Source organism: Pteropus vampyrus, unplaced genomic scaffold (genome assembly GCF_000151845.1).
Source record: "Pteropus vampyrus isolate Shadow unplaced genomic scaffold, Pvam_2.0 Scaffold92, whole genome shotgun sequence".
NCBI classification, from domain to species: domain Eukaryota; kingdom Metazoa; phylum Chordata; class Mammalia; order Chiroptera; family Pteropodidae; genus Pteropus; species Pteropus vampyrus.
In genome coordinates this window covers 2,465,153-2,479,347 of record NW_011888873.1, presented here as the reverse complement: position 1 = coordinate 2,479,347, position 14,195 = coordinate 2,465,153, and the positions used below count along the sequence as shown (strand labels likewise).

The 14,195-nt window shown below is 42.2% G+C and overlaps 1 protein-coding gene across 2 annotated transcripts in view; it reads right to left on the bottom strand.

Moving 5' to 3' along the window:
• Positions 1-12,114: 12,114 nt before the first annotated feature.
• Positions 12,115-14,195, bottom strand: part of IRF2 (interferon regulatory factor 2) — a 75,198-nt gene continuing 73,117 nt past the window's right edge. For both annotated transcript variants that reach the window (XM_011364027.2, XM_011364026.2), the window contains exon 9: positions 12,115-12,809. In XM_011364027.2, the coding sequence (XP_011362329.1) occupies positions 12,501-12,809 (309 nt within the window). In that variant the 3' untranslated portion in view covers positions 12,115-12,500. The remainder of the gene's footprint in view (positions 12,810-14,195) is intronic.

Here is a 14,195-nt window from a genome sequence, read left to right as displayed (position 1 = left end):
ACTTTAGTATTAATTTATCTATGCAATTAATATGCTGCTATTGCTTTCTTATATACCAGCAATGAAAAGCGGAATATGAAATTGAAAACACAATACCATTTACATTAGCACCCCCCTCAAGTGAAATACTTAAGTATAAATCCAACAGAATATGTACAAAATCCACACAAGGAAAACCATGAAACCCCATTGAAAGCTATCACAGAAGGACTAAATAAATGGAGGGCTATTCCGTGTTCATGGAGAGGAAAACTCATTATTGTCAAGATGTCAGTTCTTCCTAACTTGATTTATAGATTCAGTGCACTCTCAATAAAAATCCCAGCATATTATCTTATGGATATCAATAAACTGATTCTAAAGTTTATATGCAGGGGCAAAAGATCCAGAATAGCCAATGCAATATTGTAGGAGAAGAACAAAATTAGAGGACTGACCCTACCCAATTTCAAGGCTTACTGCGAAGCTATAGTAATCAAGACAGTGTGATACTGGAGAAAGAATAGACAAATAAATCAATGGGACAGAATAGAGAGCCCAGAAACAGACCCCCGTAAATAGAGCCAACTGATCTCTGACAAAGGAGCAAAGGTAGCACAATGGAGAAAAGACTGTCTTTTCAACAGGTGATGCTGAAACAACTGAATATCTACATGCAAAAAAAAGGTGATTTTAGACACAGACCTTACATCTTTCACAATTGCATACTGCTTTCATTACCATAGTTGTACTCTAGCTTGTTTTATGATCAGAGACTAAATATTCTTCCAAATTATTTTGGACACCCGCAGTTATTCGCAGTCTTATGGCTACATGCTGAATTTCAGCCATGTTTAAGAACTTGGCCTCTTTAACACAGTTAAGATGGACAGTGTAATTTGAAGTCATTGCGGAGAATGAAGTTTCTCTTAGGTTAAACTTATAACTTTGTTTTTCTTTTTAAAAAGATAAACATTACGCAGCTTCTACTGAAAGTCCCTAGAAAATTTTGATAAATTCTGGAGGCTGAATAAGTTATTTTATTAAGGAGTCACGCCAATTTCTCGGAGCTTTGAAAATTTTATAATTTACTCTGTGCGATGAGGCAATTTGTAATACTTGGCCAGGCAGCTTATGCATACATGGTGACTTTCATGCCAACATAGTAAAGCAGTGCAATCTTTGTGAAAACATTTTCAGTGACCATTAGGGACACAAATATACATTAACAGTGTGTGGTGCCACCAATGCAAATAATGGTACAGAATTAGCAAAGAGGATGAAGAAAGTGTGTGTGGCCACAGGCAATGCCAACCATGTTGGCACCTCACTCCAGCAGCTGGCATTACAGATCCCAATTTCATAAATGTTAACATGTGAAAAAATAAAGTGAATCTTCAACTAGAGGAAATCCAGCAGTTTCCAAAAATCACAAGGCCGCGAGAATTCTATTTGGCCTGCAGAGCAGAAGCATGTCCACCAGCTAAAAGCTGTGTCTATCTCTACCCTTTCTGCCATCTCACTTTTCTTTCCAGGTCCAACCCTGGAGATGATAAAGTCCCAGCTTAGAGAGAAAACCAATCTAAAAAGGAAGAAGAAGACAATAGTTATGCTTATTTCAAGTTTCCAGCCTGAACTACCATTAGGCTATCGTCTAGATCTGACTTCATTTCCTGAAATCTCCTAATGTGTATTTTCATGGCTGTGCTAGGATTTACAGGCTTCCTTTTCCAGGGTCTTGAACCTTATTAGAATTAGTATGGATGCACAGATATTGTGAAACATCCCCCATATCTGATAAAGGAATTAAGAATTAATCCTATAAAAGTATTTTGCAGTTGTGTGTGTGTTCACGCGTGGTTATTTTTGCTTTGGGTATTTTTTGTTTCTTTCTTTTTTAATGAAGTTATAAAGCAAAGAGCCTTTTAATTGTGGTTACAAGTTCTCACACAGCAAAGCCCCGCCCTTCCTGTTTTAGCTCTCTTGCTGCCCTGACAAAATTCCCAGCTTTATAAGAAAGTTAAGTCCCTCGGTCTGGAACTAGGTGACAAGAACCTACAGAGGAGGGCAAAGCCAAACCAGGCCAAGATGTAGGTATCTGCAAGGAATTTACACAAAGCTCTGGAAGAAAAAGTCCCCTTGTAGGGGCTGAGTGCCTGCCTCACGCACAGCCAGTCTCATGGTGAGAATGAACACGCTTTTCGTATATCTATGCAGTCACCTGCCCCTGCTGGTGTAGGCAGCACTGTAGACCCACGGGGCCGTGAAACCTGCAGGCAGGGCCCCAGGCCTTTACTCCTCCGCCCTCACTCCTCCCTGCCTTAGCAGCACTTGGTTGCTGGACAGGAAAGAGCAACATCTCTGTTAGGGCAGCTAGAAACCCTTCCCTCTGGCCGTGGAATCCTCCACTTTTACCCCCTTCACTCACCACACAAGCTTTCAGATATTTCTTACTTATTTGAGTTGATTTCTTTTATGGAAAAAAAGCCTCATTTTCCATTACCGACTATCTCGGCATGGTGTTCTTGGAGGACTGGGCTTTCCCACCCACTGACTGGACATCATAGGTGGACAAGCATGCAGTCCTGCCAGAACCAGTGGCCCTGAACTGGGGCAGCACTGCTGAAAACAAAAAGAACTCATTTAGAAGAACAGACATTTGATCTAAAGAAGAGGTCATCACTGCTTCACAGTGATATATACGTGTAAATGCATCTTTTGCAGCTGCCTGTGTTAACCAGCCATTTTCGAGCACATTTTCTTAAAATAACTAACTTTTGGGGTCGATGCTGATACTTCTTTAACAAATTTTGTCCACGGGTTTTCTTGTGGTCAGTGATATCACCCCAGTCCCTTGTTGGATGGTGAATGTTTGCAAACATTTTGTGCAAATTACCTATCGAATCACATTCATCATCTACTTCCTTGAGAATCAAAAAGATAATAACTTTTTCATTAAGCATGCACTTTTTTTTAAAAAAAAAGGAAACCATTGTTGTCAAAATAAATAGCTGTTGGTTTTAGACCACACAGTAGATGACGAAACCACTGCAGCAAGAGCATTCGTGGTGCTTTGTACATGCTCCACGGAAGGAGCCTTCGGTTTTTGTTTGCGGCACGCATTTCATGTACAACTAACCTATAATTTCCCATGTTTCCCATTGACCTTGCCACATGGCAATGCGATGACGTTCCACATCCCACACGCACAGATGAAGTGGCCAGCGGGAGCAGTAGCATCAAATCCCTCTCCAGAGGAACAGACACTTGAAAGAACTCCCTATCCCCAGACACTTGTGTCTAAAAACACATTTTATTTTAAGCATCTCACGCACTGTCCTTAAAAGGAGATCTTAGTTATGTTGTGTCTGGAAAGGGTCAGGAATACATGGTAAAGTGAAAACTGTTTTCACTGCACGTGCATCTCGTACTATGAGGTGAGACCGTGGAGAAACTACAATAAAAGCAGAGATCTACCAAATTTATCCAGGTTAATTTAACGTGACCACAAATATAAATATATGATTAATTTTTCAAAATGATCCATATTCATTATATTCGAAAAGATATAATTTCTACCTTATTGATTAAATTGTTCTACCTTATTTATTAAATTGTTTAAAACACTTATATCTTTATTTTCATTCCGTTGGACCTGCTATGCTGAGTGTGGTAGTAAACTTTTTTACTACTACTATGTTTCTATTTCTATTCTCATCTCACATAATTTCTGCTTTATATTGGGAGTTGCTGTATTATTTGGTACATAAGTGTTTCTAATTATCTTCATCGTGAATTGTAGTTTTTATCCTTATATAGTATACTTTTTTTTTTTGTCTCATTTACAGCTTTTTGGCTTGAATTCCTTTTGTCCGATGTAAGAATCACTACCCAGCCTTCTTATGTTTTCACTTTTCTGGTATACTTTGCCCATTTCTTTATTTTCGGTCTTTTGAATCACTGTATTTGAGTTGTGTCTATTAAATATAATCTTCAGTCAGGTTTTTGCCTTGTGAGACAATTTGAGAATTGGCTCATTTTTCACTACAAGAAAGGAAGACAAACCAGCAAAATCCATTCCGTTTATTGAGATGAATCCTATAGTCAGTCTCTAGACTGTCATATGATTTTGTTATAATTTCTTTATGTGTTATATTTAATGTCTTTCTTTATTTAGCATATTTTCTTCGCTATTCGTTTTTTTCATTTCTTTTGGCATTTCAGAATGTCTGTTTGTTCCAGTGGTCGTCTTTGTATTTATTCCATTTATAATGCCCCAATCCCCTTTTTTTTTTCCTGAAACTTTACTATCTGGTGTGCCCATATCTATTCTTCACCTATTATGTATGTAACTGTCAATTTTACTTTTCACCTTCTTGTTTCTCTCCTTTTCCTTCTTTTTTTCTTGGTCATATGATTTTTCCCTTTTCCAGAACACATAATGTATAAATACTATATTCAATCCATGTCCACACTCTTGTTATAGTCTTAGCTATACAATTAATATATAATTGTATAATGATACATTATATTTACATGTAACATATAAATATATATAAAATGTAATTGTGTAATTATATATTTAAATAATAATTAACATAATGTAATATGACAATAAAATTTCACCATAAAATACAGTTTCACCAGCAGTCCTTTTGCTAAAGGTTTTACAGTTATCACTTGGTTAGATCCAGTTCGTTCTCTAAAATAGTCCTGCTGCGCATGTGTACAGTATTCCGAGTTATTGCATGTTGAAACTATTTCCTTTAACCTTGATACTTGAAGGACAGCTTGGCCGAACAGAAAATCTTTAGCTTACATTCTTCGCTCTTAAGTCCCTTAAAAAATGCTGCGTCATGATTAGTGGCTTTGTAACTTGCTCATAAGAAGTCTGATGCTAGTTTAATGTTCTTACCCTTATAAGTAATTTGACCTTTCAGCTTGGAGACCCTGTTGTTGGTCAAATCAATGCGTCCTTGTTCAAAACCCCGGAAGATGGGAATGTGACTTTATTTGGAAAAAGGGTCTTTGTAAATGTGATTAAGGATATCGAGATTAGGTCATCCTAGATATCCTGGTGGTCCCTAAAGTCAATGACAAAGGTTCGTATAAGAAATAGGTAGAGGGAAGTAGATTTGAGAGAGACAGCAGACTGAATACATGGAGATAAATGGCCTCCATGTGAAAGCAGTGGCAGAGGTTGGAGTGATGCTGCCACAACCCCAGAAAACCTGGAGCCACCAGAGAAGCCGGAAGAGGCAGGAAGGATTCTCCCTTAAAGCCTTCAGAGGGAGCACGGGTCTATAGGCACCTTAATTTTCAACTTCTGGCTCCCAAACTATAAAAATTAAGTTTCTGCGGTAAGCCGTTAGAGCAAACCTAGGCAATTAATACAGGCCCTGAAGATAGTGTGTGTCTTTATAACCTCACCGTTTACTAGAAAATGTCTCAAAGTTGTTTTTTCTAGATAAATTTTCTTAGATATACAGTGGGCCTTTTCATTATGTAGATTTATTTACATTTTCTCCTATTTCTGCAGTTATCTGGAGAACTGAACCCAGGTTTGTCTGATTTCAAAAACCTAATCTCTTCCCACTACATGATGTTGCCTTCTCACATACAACAGAATGTATATGATGAAGATTTCATTCTCTGGATAGTTTTACCTTGGATTTTTTACTTTCTTTGGTATTCTTGGCAAAGAGTGGTTTCCTCGAGGTTATACACGTCCTGAATAGGCACTCAGTGTCCATTCCCACTTCCTTTTAGTGTACCTTCCTCTAGCGCAGAGGTAGGCAATCTAGAACTGTATTTTCTAGACTTCCTTGCAGTTGGGCTTCTAACTGTGGATTACATTCAGCCAGTGGCATGCACTTGCATGAGACTGGAAGTCAGAACTGAAGCGGAAATCACCTTCCTGCTGATTTGGCTGTAACCATTGGCAATCGTGATCGTGGAGACATTGGGACTTTCTCAAGTTGTATCTCAATGTTCAGTCACTAATTTAGTGGGTGTTGAGAGATAGGGGTGACAGGACTTCCTGATTCTCAGATTTCAGCTAAAGCAACGTGTTCTCAGAGTCAGTACTTCCAGTGACAGCCTCCTGATGTACAAATTTCATGGTGTGGCAGAAGTAGAAGCAACCCTAATGTCAGCTCCTCCAGCCTTCCCAACACGTAAACACTGCCTCCTCTCTACTCAATGCCTTTCTGCTTAAAATAGCAAGAGTGGTTTCTGTTTCCTGCAACTGAACCCTGCTGATACACACTGTTTTCCTCTTTCCCACTAACTGCTGCTCTTTGTAACTGCCAACCCTTTAATTGATCTTAAGGGTTTGAATATCAACAACACTTCCTATCTCCCTTATCTGGCTTTATTTTTCTCCATAATACTTACTGTCACTCGAAGAATATATATTGGTTGAATGTACACCCCTACTAGAATTTAAGCTCCATTAGAAGAAAGACTCAGTTCTATTTACTTCTGAACAGCTCCCTAATACTTAGAATAGCACCGGCAAATAGTAGGAACTCAATAGCATTAAATGAACGCATCTACTTAACGGAACACTACTACTACCTTAGTGCATTAGTAGTAGACTCATCAATAACATACCCTCAATAAGCTTTCCCCTGGGTTTGGAAAATCCCCAAAGAATACAAAAAAACACGCATGCTCTGGATCTTAGCATTGAATTTAGGATGACTAACTTCTCCCAGTTTGCCTGAGACTGTCCCACTTTTAGCACTAAAGTCTCATGTCCGGGGAACCCCTTTAGTCTGGGGTAAACGAAGATGATTGGTTCTCCTGAGTAAACTCATGAGGTGCTCAAGAAAAGCATTTTGAATTACTATACGTTAAATCAATCTTGCAAATAAAAGTCTGCAAACACGAATCTTTGAAATCAGCCTGTGATTTCGTTTCCATATCATATAGCTGGGTTACAAATGATCCCTGGAGCCATCAAGTGAAATTCGAGCAGTGGCTTTATAGGCTGCATTTTACATTTTTACTAAAATTTTTATTTGCCTATATCCTGAATATGTTAGGGCTCAGCCTGTGAAATCTCTTCTGCATTTCACTGAAAACACAATACATGTGCTTCCCAGAGAAAAGATACTACAGCATTTAGGTACTAGATCTTGCGAGGAAGTCCAGAGAAGTCTAAGCTTATAATCTCTTTGGAAGACAGAAGAGTGAACTCTGTAGAGCAGGGGTCTCCAACCCGTTGGGCTGCGGACTGGTATCGGACCGTGGCCTTTTAGGAACCAGGCCACATAGCAGGAGGTGAGCAGTGGGCAAGAGAGTGAAGCTTCATCTGCATTTGCAGCCACCCCCTAGTGTAGGTATCACCACCTCAGCTCCACCTCAGATCATCAGGAATTACAGTCTCATAGGAGCCCCAGTCTTTGGTGCAAAAAAGGTTGGGGACCGCTGCTGTAGAGAATACTTATCAGTGTTAATTCCAGAAATGAATAAAGGCTTGAGCTTTCTTGAGCACCTCATGAGTTTACTCAGGAGAACCATCACTAAGCATAAAGAACTCACCCCCGCTAGCTGCTAACATCCCGAAACTTCAGACAGCATATTCAAGTATAATTTGTGGATTGTTACTGTCAAAGCTTTTGAACTGGTGCATTAGAGAGAATTAGGAGCGTATGAGCATTCTCAGCTCTATGACCCAAGCTTCTAGCAGATGGGTATTCTCTTTCCCTGATGATTTATATGGATGGATGTTTGGGTGTTTAGATTTTAAGATGTTCTTCTCAACTCAAACTGAAACTTAGAGATACCATTACCCTGGAATTGTTTTGCACCTGCAAAAACAGTTGCGTTACTAAAATCAACCGTTTTCGCCGCACAGGCTGTTGCACGTGACAGCGGTGTTTCTCCGGCCATGCGTGTAAGGGGTTAACCGAGCAGCAGTTGCACAATCCAGCACAATACATTCCACAGAGCCAGCAATCTCTGTTTGAACATGTTTATAAAGCAGATACAGAGAAACTGACCAACTCTCCAAAGGGCAGCTTGCTTAGGGGAACAGAGGCACACACACTACTTTTCTTCTTAATTCGTCAAAGGACTCCAGAAAATGTTCTTTTCAGACTATGTGAACTCTGAAATGTCTTACATCTTGATCTTTTCACAGCATGACTCAAGTTCTTGGACAGACTTAACATTTTTGCTAAGACCAGCTATTAGCCTTGGCCACTTCCTTCCTTGCAGGCACTATTTTCAGTAGCAGAGACAAGGAGCTCCTGCACCTGTTGTTACTGTGGCCGCAGAAAGCAGCCTCTGCAAAAAACCCTCATTTGTCCACACAGCAGGGTCAGCAATGCCCAAGCAGAGGCAAGGGATGGTCTCAGTGTCTGGAAGGCTGGTGGGGGCCTAGAGGCCAAGCAGCCTCAGGAGGGAACAAACATCTCACCCACCATCTTCTTGCATCTCCTGATCTGAAGCCGAGCACAACTGGGCTCTCCTCTCCAGGTCTGCGGCTGGCCATGATCCGAAGGGGCGGGCGCAGCCCAAGGTCCCAGCCCTGTTTTTTGACACTCGTGTGGTGATCCCAGAGGAGGAGGAGATCCTGGGGGTGACTGCCTAGTGTATAGCCAACCTCATTCCACATGTTGGGAAGCAAATGTGACTGAGACACAGGCTTCAGAAGCTTACAGTCCCATAGACTGTGACACCCTTGGGGGAGGGGTCTGCTGCAGCCTGGGAACAGATGGAAAGCTGGCTCCCGGCCCCCTGGATGGTCAGCTTCAGGTTCCACTGGCTCTGAGCATCCTGGCCCTGGGTATGCCACAGGATGGAATTTCAGGATGAGGTAGCTGGACACCACCAGGTAAGAACCAGTTTCTGCCTCCATTCTCTTTCCAAACCAAAACTGGTACTGAGACACTGGATAGCTGACACTGTATGCCAGGGACCCATCTTGGCTACCTACTTATAAGCCTCACCCCAGCATGTTTTTTTGTCTTTCTTTAGTAGAAATTTGGCAGAATGGTGGGTTCTTAGTTTCACCTTTTATCTGGGTCTGTTTGTCCATTGCTAGAATAACAGGGGGCTTTTAAAACTTAATTAATTCAACATTCAGAGACTGGCCTCAAGCAAATGGAATGTCTAATGTTCCATCTCTCTGGCTTAGGGCAGGAGGCCATTTGGGGCTTGACATCTTTTTCATTCACATGCAAAATACTTCCAAAAGCACAAGTTCGAAAATTTAGAATCCTGAAGCCAAATCACTAATCTTCCTCCTTCCTAACATTTTCATCTTTGTAGCAGTTACTTGATAGTTAGTACGCTTTAAATTTTTTTTTGGGGGGGGAGGGGCACACTATTTTCGGATTTTAATTTCCAATAGATTTGTGTTCTGTGCATTTGTTATCCATGTCTATTTCTTCTCTATAAATACATTTAAATAGACTAAACACCTCCCCTGGCAGTTACTTCATCAAAACATGGAAAAAACACTATGCTTCAGCAAGAATTTATTTAGACATTTGCAAATGGTGTTCTGGAAGCCCTTCGCAGTTCCAGGATATGCTGGGTTTGTTCAACCTTATGAGAAGGCAACAGTTCCTGTCACTGGAGTCACAGTTTACAGCTGGACAATGCTCCTCATTATCAGGGAGGGACCTGGGTGCTGGCTGCAAAGAATGGAGACTATTGTTCCAAAGGTTGCCACATGGCACTTGCTACTTAAAACACACACACACACATATACACATAACCAAGCCCATCATGAAAGCATGTCAGCTCACGCAGATGCCAGCCCAACTAAGCACGTCCCTAGTACTTCTTCTGACCAGGTCTGAGCCCATGAAATGCCCCAGCTCACTGGTTTTTCCTTCTCATGTAGACCCTAGGCACTGCTCTGTATAACTAGCTTGTTTCCTTACACTGCTGGCAAGTAATTCTTAGAAACGATACAGCCTTCCTCAGAAATAATTTAAACGTGATTCTGTTTTTCATGGCCTCATTCGCAGTGGATGATCTTTAGTTCTTCAACTGTGCATTTCCAAATCCTGAATTTTCTTTTACCTGGTCAGGTTCTTCCAGTTACAGCCATAGAAGTGGGAAAGGCAAATGGGATGAAGTTTGGCACCTGCGAAGCTGCGGAAAGGGGCAGGATGGGAGTCGGGTGCCCTTTCTGTGTTGGGAAGAGGGAAGGGGGACAGGGAACAGGGCTACCCTTAACCCTTCAATTGCCAGGGCATAGGACTTAGGGCAACATTTTAAAACAGGATGACTAACGAAAAGGATTTAGAAATAAGTCACAAAGACTCGTTTATTTAAGACCTGGGAGAAGAGCAGGCCTTAACTGAAGAGCACAGTGCCGAGGAGACCTGGAGCACCTCTTTCTTCCTTGTGACTCCTCCTTTCACTAAGAAAGTGAGGCCTTCCTGTGAAATGGAGGTAAACACATGGTCAACAAAGTACTCCTCACAGAAGCGGTCAACCATCAATATGCGGCATTTCAACGACAACACATCAACCAGTAAAATGCTTCAGTTAATTTTTGTTCAGGGCTGGATAATTTTATGACCCCTAATTATATCTGCAGCCATACACTGAGAGAGGCATAAAAACAGCCCTTTGTTCTTTCACTGAAGAAACCTTTTCAAATGTTAACTTGGTAATCTCCCCACAACACCCCCGGGGTAGTAGGCAGGTAGCTAAGTCTTCCTGTCCTGATTTTATGGACCTTGTGGGAGCATGAGAGGTTAGTACAATGGCTTTCCTAAGGTCAAGGATACACCTGGAAATACCAAATGGGTGATGGAGTCTGGGGTTCTTGAAATCTCATTTCTCACCTGAAAATATATGCCCCAAATTCTAAGGGCAGATTCTACGTCTAAAGCCCCAAGTCCTAGAAAGAAGACGCATGTAAAGTAGAAACCCAACAAGCATTTCCCAGTCTTGAAAGCGGAGGTGGGTGGCATCTGCTCACAGCAGTGGAGAGTAGTAGGTGCAGCTGTTAAAAAGACTTCCCTGCACGGTCACACCAGACTTGATCTTAACGCACGCCCTTCACTCGTACTACCTATATAACCTCGAGTAAAGGCATTTTCACTTTAAGTTTCCTTTTCCTCCACGTGAACTGGAGATAAACCCTTACCCCTGTACACAACCTGGATGAGTACGGAGGGTAACCTGTAAAACTTTCCACACAGCACCTGGCTCGAGATGAGCCCTTTGCAGAGAAAGCCATTCATATCAGCACAGTAGGAGCATCCAGAGTTTCTTGTGGTGGAAAAGGAAAAAACTTTTGGTCCCCAAGAAGAAATGACACTTTGTCAGTCCTGTTCCATGGGTGTGCTCTAAAGTAGAGACAAAGCCAGGCGTGATGCCCATTAAAAATTTAACTATATATCATATTCATTTATTATCAATCCACAGGATAATCTGATTGCTACATGAGCTCATAAAAGCTTTTTCACCTTTACAAAATTAAAAAAAAAATGTGCCACAAGGATGTAATAACTGCTGATAAACAAGAAAAGGAATCTTAAAATTATAAATTTGCTGTAGAAAAGATAAAAAACAATTATATTTTCTTTAGAATTTTACCTTGAATAAAATATTCCCCTGTATAAAAAATAAAAAAGCTTGCTCTGGTTAGAATTAGAGTTATTTTTTTTTGTCTTCAAATCTGGGAATTTGCATAAGATCTCCATGATAGTTTTCCTTTGTACCGCGTGGCATTCAAGCATAGCAGATTAGAAAGATTTTCTCTCTTTTTTTTTTAAGCAGTCTTAAAATGGGACATCTGTGGAGAAGTTCATTTTCTCCTCCTCCTCCTCAGGGATGTGGAACACAGCCTTTGAGGGAGGAAGAGGATGAAAGGAACTGGACGGGATGGGATCGGATGGGATGGGATGGGATGGGATGGGATGAGATGGGACGGGACGGGACGGGACGGGATGGGATGGGATGGGATGGGATGGGATGGGATGGGATGGGATGGGATGGGATGGGATGGGATGGAGATGGAGGTGGGAGGCACGATGAAGGGCAGGGAAGGGGGATGCTGAATGTGCTGTGAAATAGAGCAAGATCACAAGGTCTATCTGTAAGTGCTTTAAGATAAGGTGCAGAAGCCGACTGCAACGTCGCTAGTACTGCCCTATGTACATATTCACAAGAATAAAAAATTCCAGCTAGTTCACATTTTCTCAGCCGTTCTGAGGCATCCACTCCACCATGCTGGCCTTGACCGCAGGCAATGCAGCACACCTCACTGCCCGTGTGGCTGTTGGTCCTATGACGTCCTTGAACTTGAGGGAGCAGCCCTGGGAGATCCAGCAGGCTCTAGAGATACGCGTCTACCAATGGGCTGGAGTCCTGAGTTAAAAAGAAGCTCCAGTACTGGAGTTGGACACAGCAATCAATGTTCTATTGTCAAGGCTTTTTCCCTTAGATTTGTCTAAAATAGGTGTCAGAGAGAAAAATAAAATACAAACAAACAACAAAACAAAGCCAAGAAATCCCAACAATCACCAGGGGAAGTCAAAGGCTTAACAGCTCTTGACACGGGCCTGGGTGATATCTGACGTCTTCTTGATGACACTGGCCCGGGTCTCCCGGTCTGGCCGACTGCTGCTGGGTGCTGGGGTCATGGAGGAAGTGAGGGGGTGATCTGGGTAAGGGGGCCAGGAGCTGCTGAAAGGCAGTGGGTAGCTCTCCTCTTTGATGGTGACCTGGAGATCTGGCTTGTTGGAAGTCACGAAAGTCGCCATGCTGGGCAGCAGGTAGGTGCTTCGTGTCCCCATGTTGCTGAGGTACTGTTTGCCTTCAATGTTCCTCTTCCGCCAGTGTGGTCGTCCCTTTCAAAAGAAATAATTAAAATAGCTATTTTCTTTGCCTTCCATTGAATGGCTTTTTTTAAAAAAAAAAAAAATACGCCACTGTTTCTCACGTGTTAGTGTTTAACTGAACCTCTTAGGAGTTGTGGAAAGAACAGAAGCTTAGCAACTCTACCTCCCTCAACTGAAATCCGTACCCAGCTATCCATACCCCGAGCAATGGTTTCTCTTCCCTTTTTTAGCAATTCCCATTTGCTACCTCCCAGAAACACAGCCAAGACTGTTCTATGAAGGCAGGAAAAAAAGGCGGCAACTTGGTTTCCAGTTCCCTCTACTCTGGCTGCCCGGCCTGATCACTAGGTAGGTTTTGGGCCATGATGGCTGCTTTGTCATGGCGACTCGGTTCCTCATTGGTGGCCCAATCCGATCTTTGAGTCAACCTGCATTTTCAAAGGGAGGGAAGTGAGAAACTCAGTACCAGACAGTGAATGCCCCTTGATGGCTTTCAAGTGGGTGCAGCTTAGAGCTCCAGTGTACCAAGCAAATACCTGGCCTCAAATGTGGCTTCCTTCAGAGAAGTTGAAATCCTGACCTTGAGAAAATGGGGTCGGAATGTATGTGAGTATCTACACCTAGCATTGTCTTTTCAGAATTCCTGGGCTATACTTGAAAGTATTTAGTACACTGGGAAATCACTAATTCGAACAGTCATTAGTCTCTGTCCCTGTTTCTGCTTCTCTCTCTGTCTCTCTCTGTCTCTCTCTCTGCCTCTCTCTGTCTCTCTCTCTGCCTCTCTCTCAAACACAGACACAAAGCAGGCTTTAGCAGGAATGCTTTCCATCACTGTTACAGCCATTTCCTGCCATTGTGTGAGCCCAGCCTAGAGGAGGGAAATGGGAAGCAGGCGACTGAAAATCAAGACTGAACACACACCTGGCCTCTGTGGCCTCTGGGCAGGGATCACAGGGGGAGGGGACTCCAGGTACCTGTGGTGATACTTTTGCTTAGCACTTTCTGACGTTCACTTCCGGTCATCGCTTTTGGCCACCCGGACATTCTATTTCTGCTTGTGAATTAGGATGTTTATAGTAGTAAGATCAACATTTCCCAGCCTCGACTTCAATTTCCTTTTCCTGCCGTCATAGCCTCTCTTTCTAATGCTAACATCTCACTCCCTTTCCTCCCATTCGGTTCCCAAAGCTCAGTATTATAATTCAAAATCCAAAAGTACGGTAAATTTAATGTTCCGTGTATTTTACCAGAGAGACACACACACACACACACAAAAAAAAACGTCCGAAGTAAAAATCACGATCAAAAGAAAAGAAACTTAACCAGCGGCAAGGAAGCCCCAGTGCTGGTCGGGACGCCTTCCCCCCACGTGGCGGGAGTGAGCCGCGGCAGCCG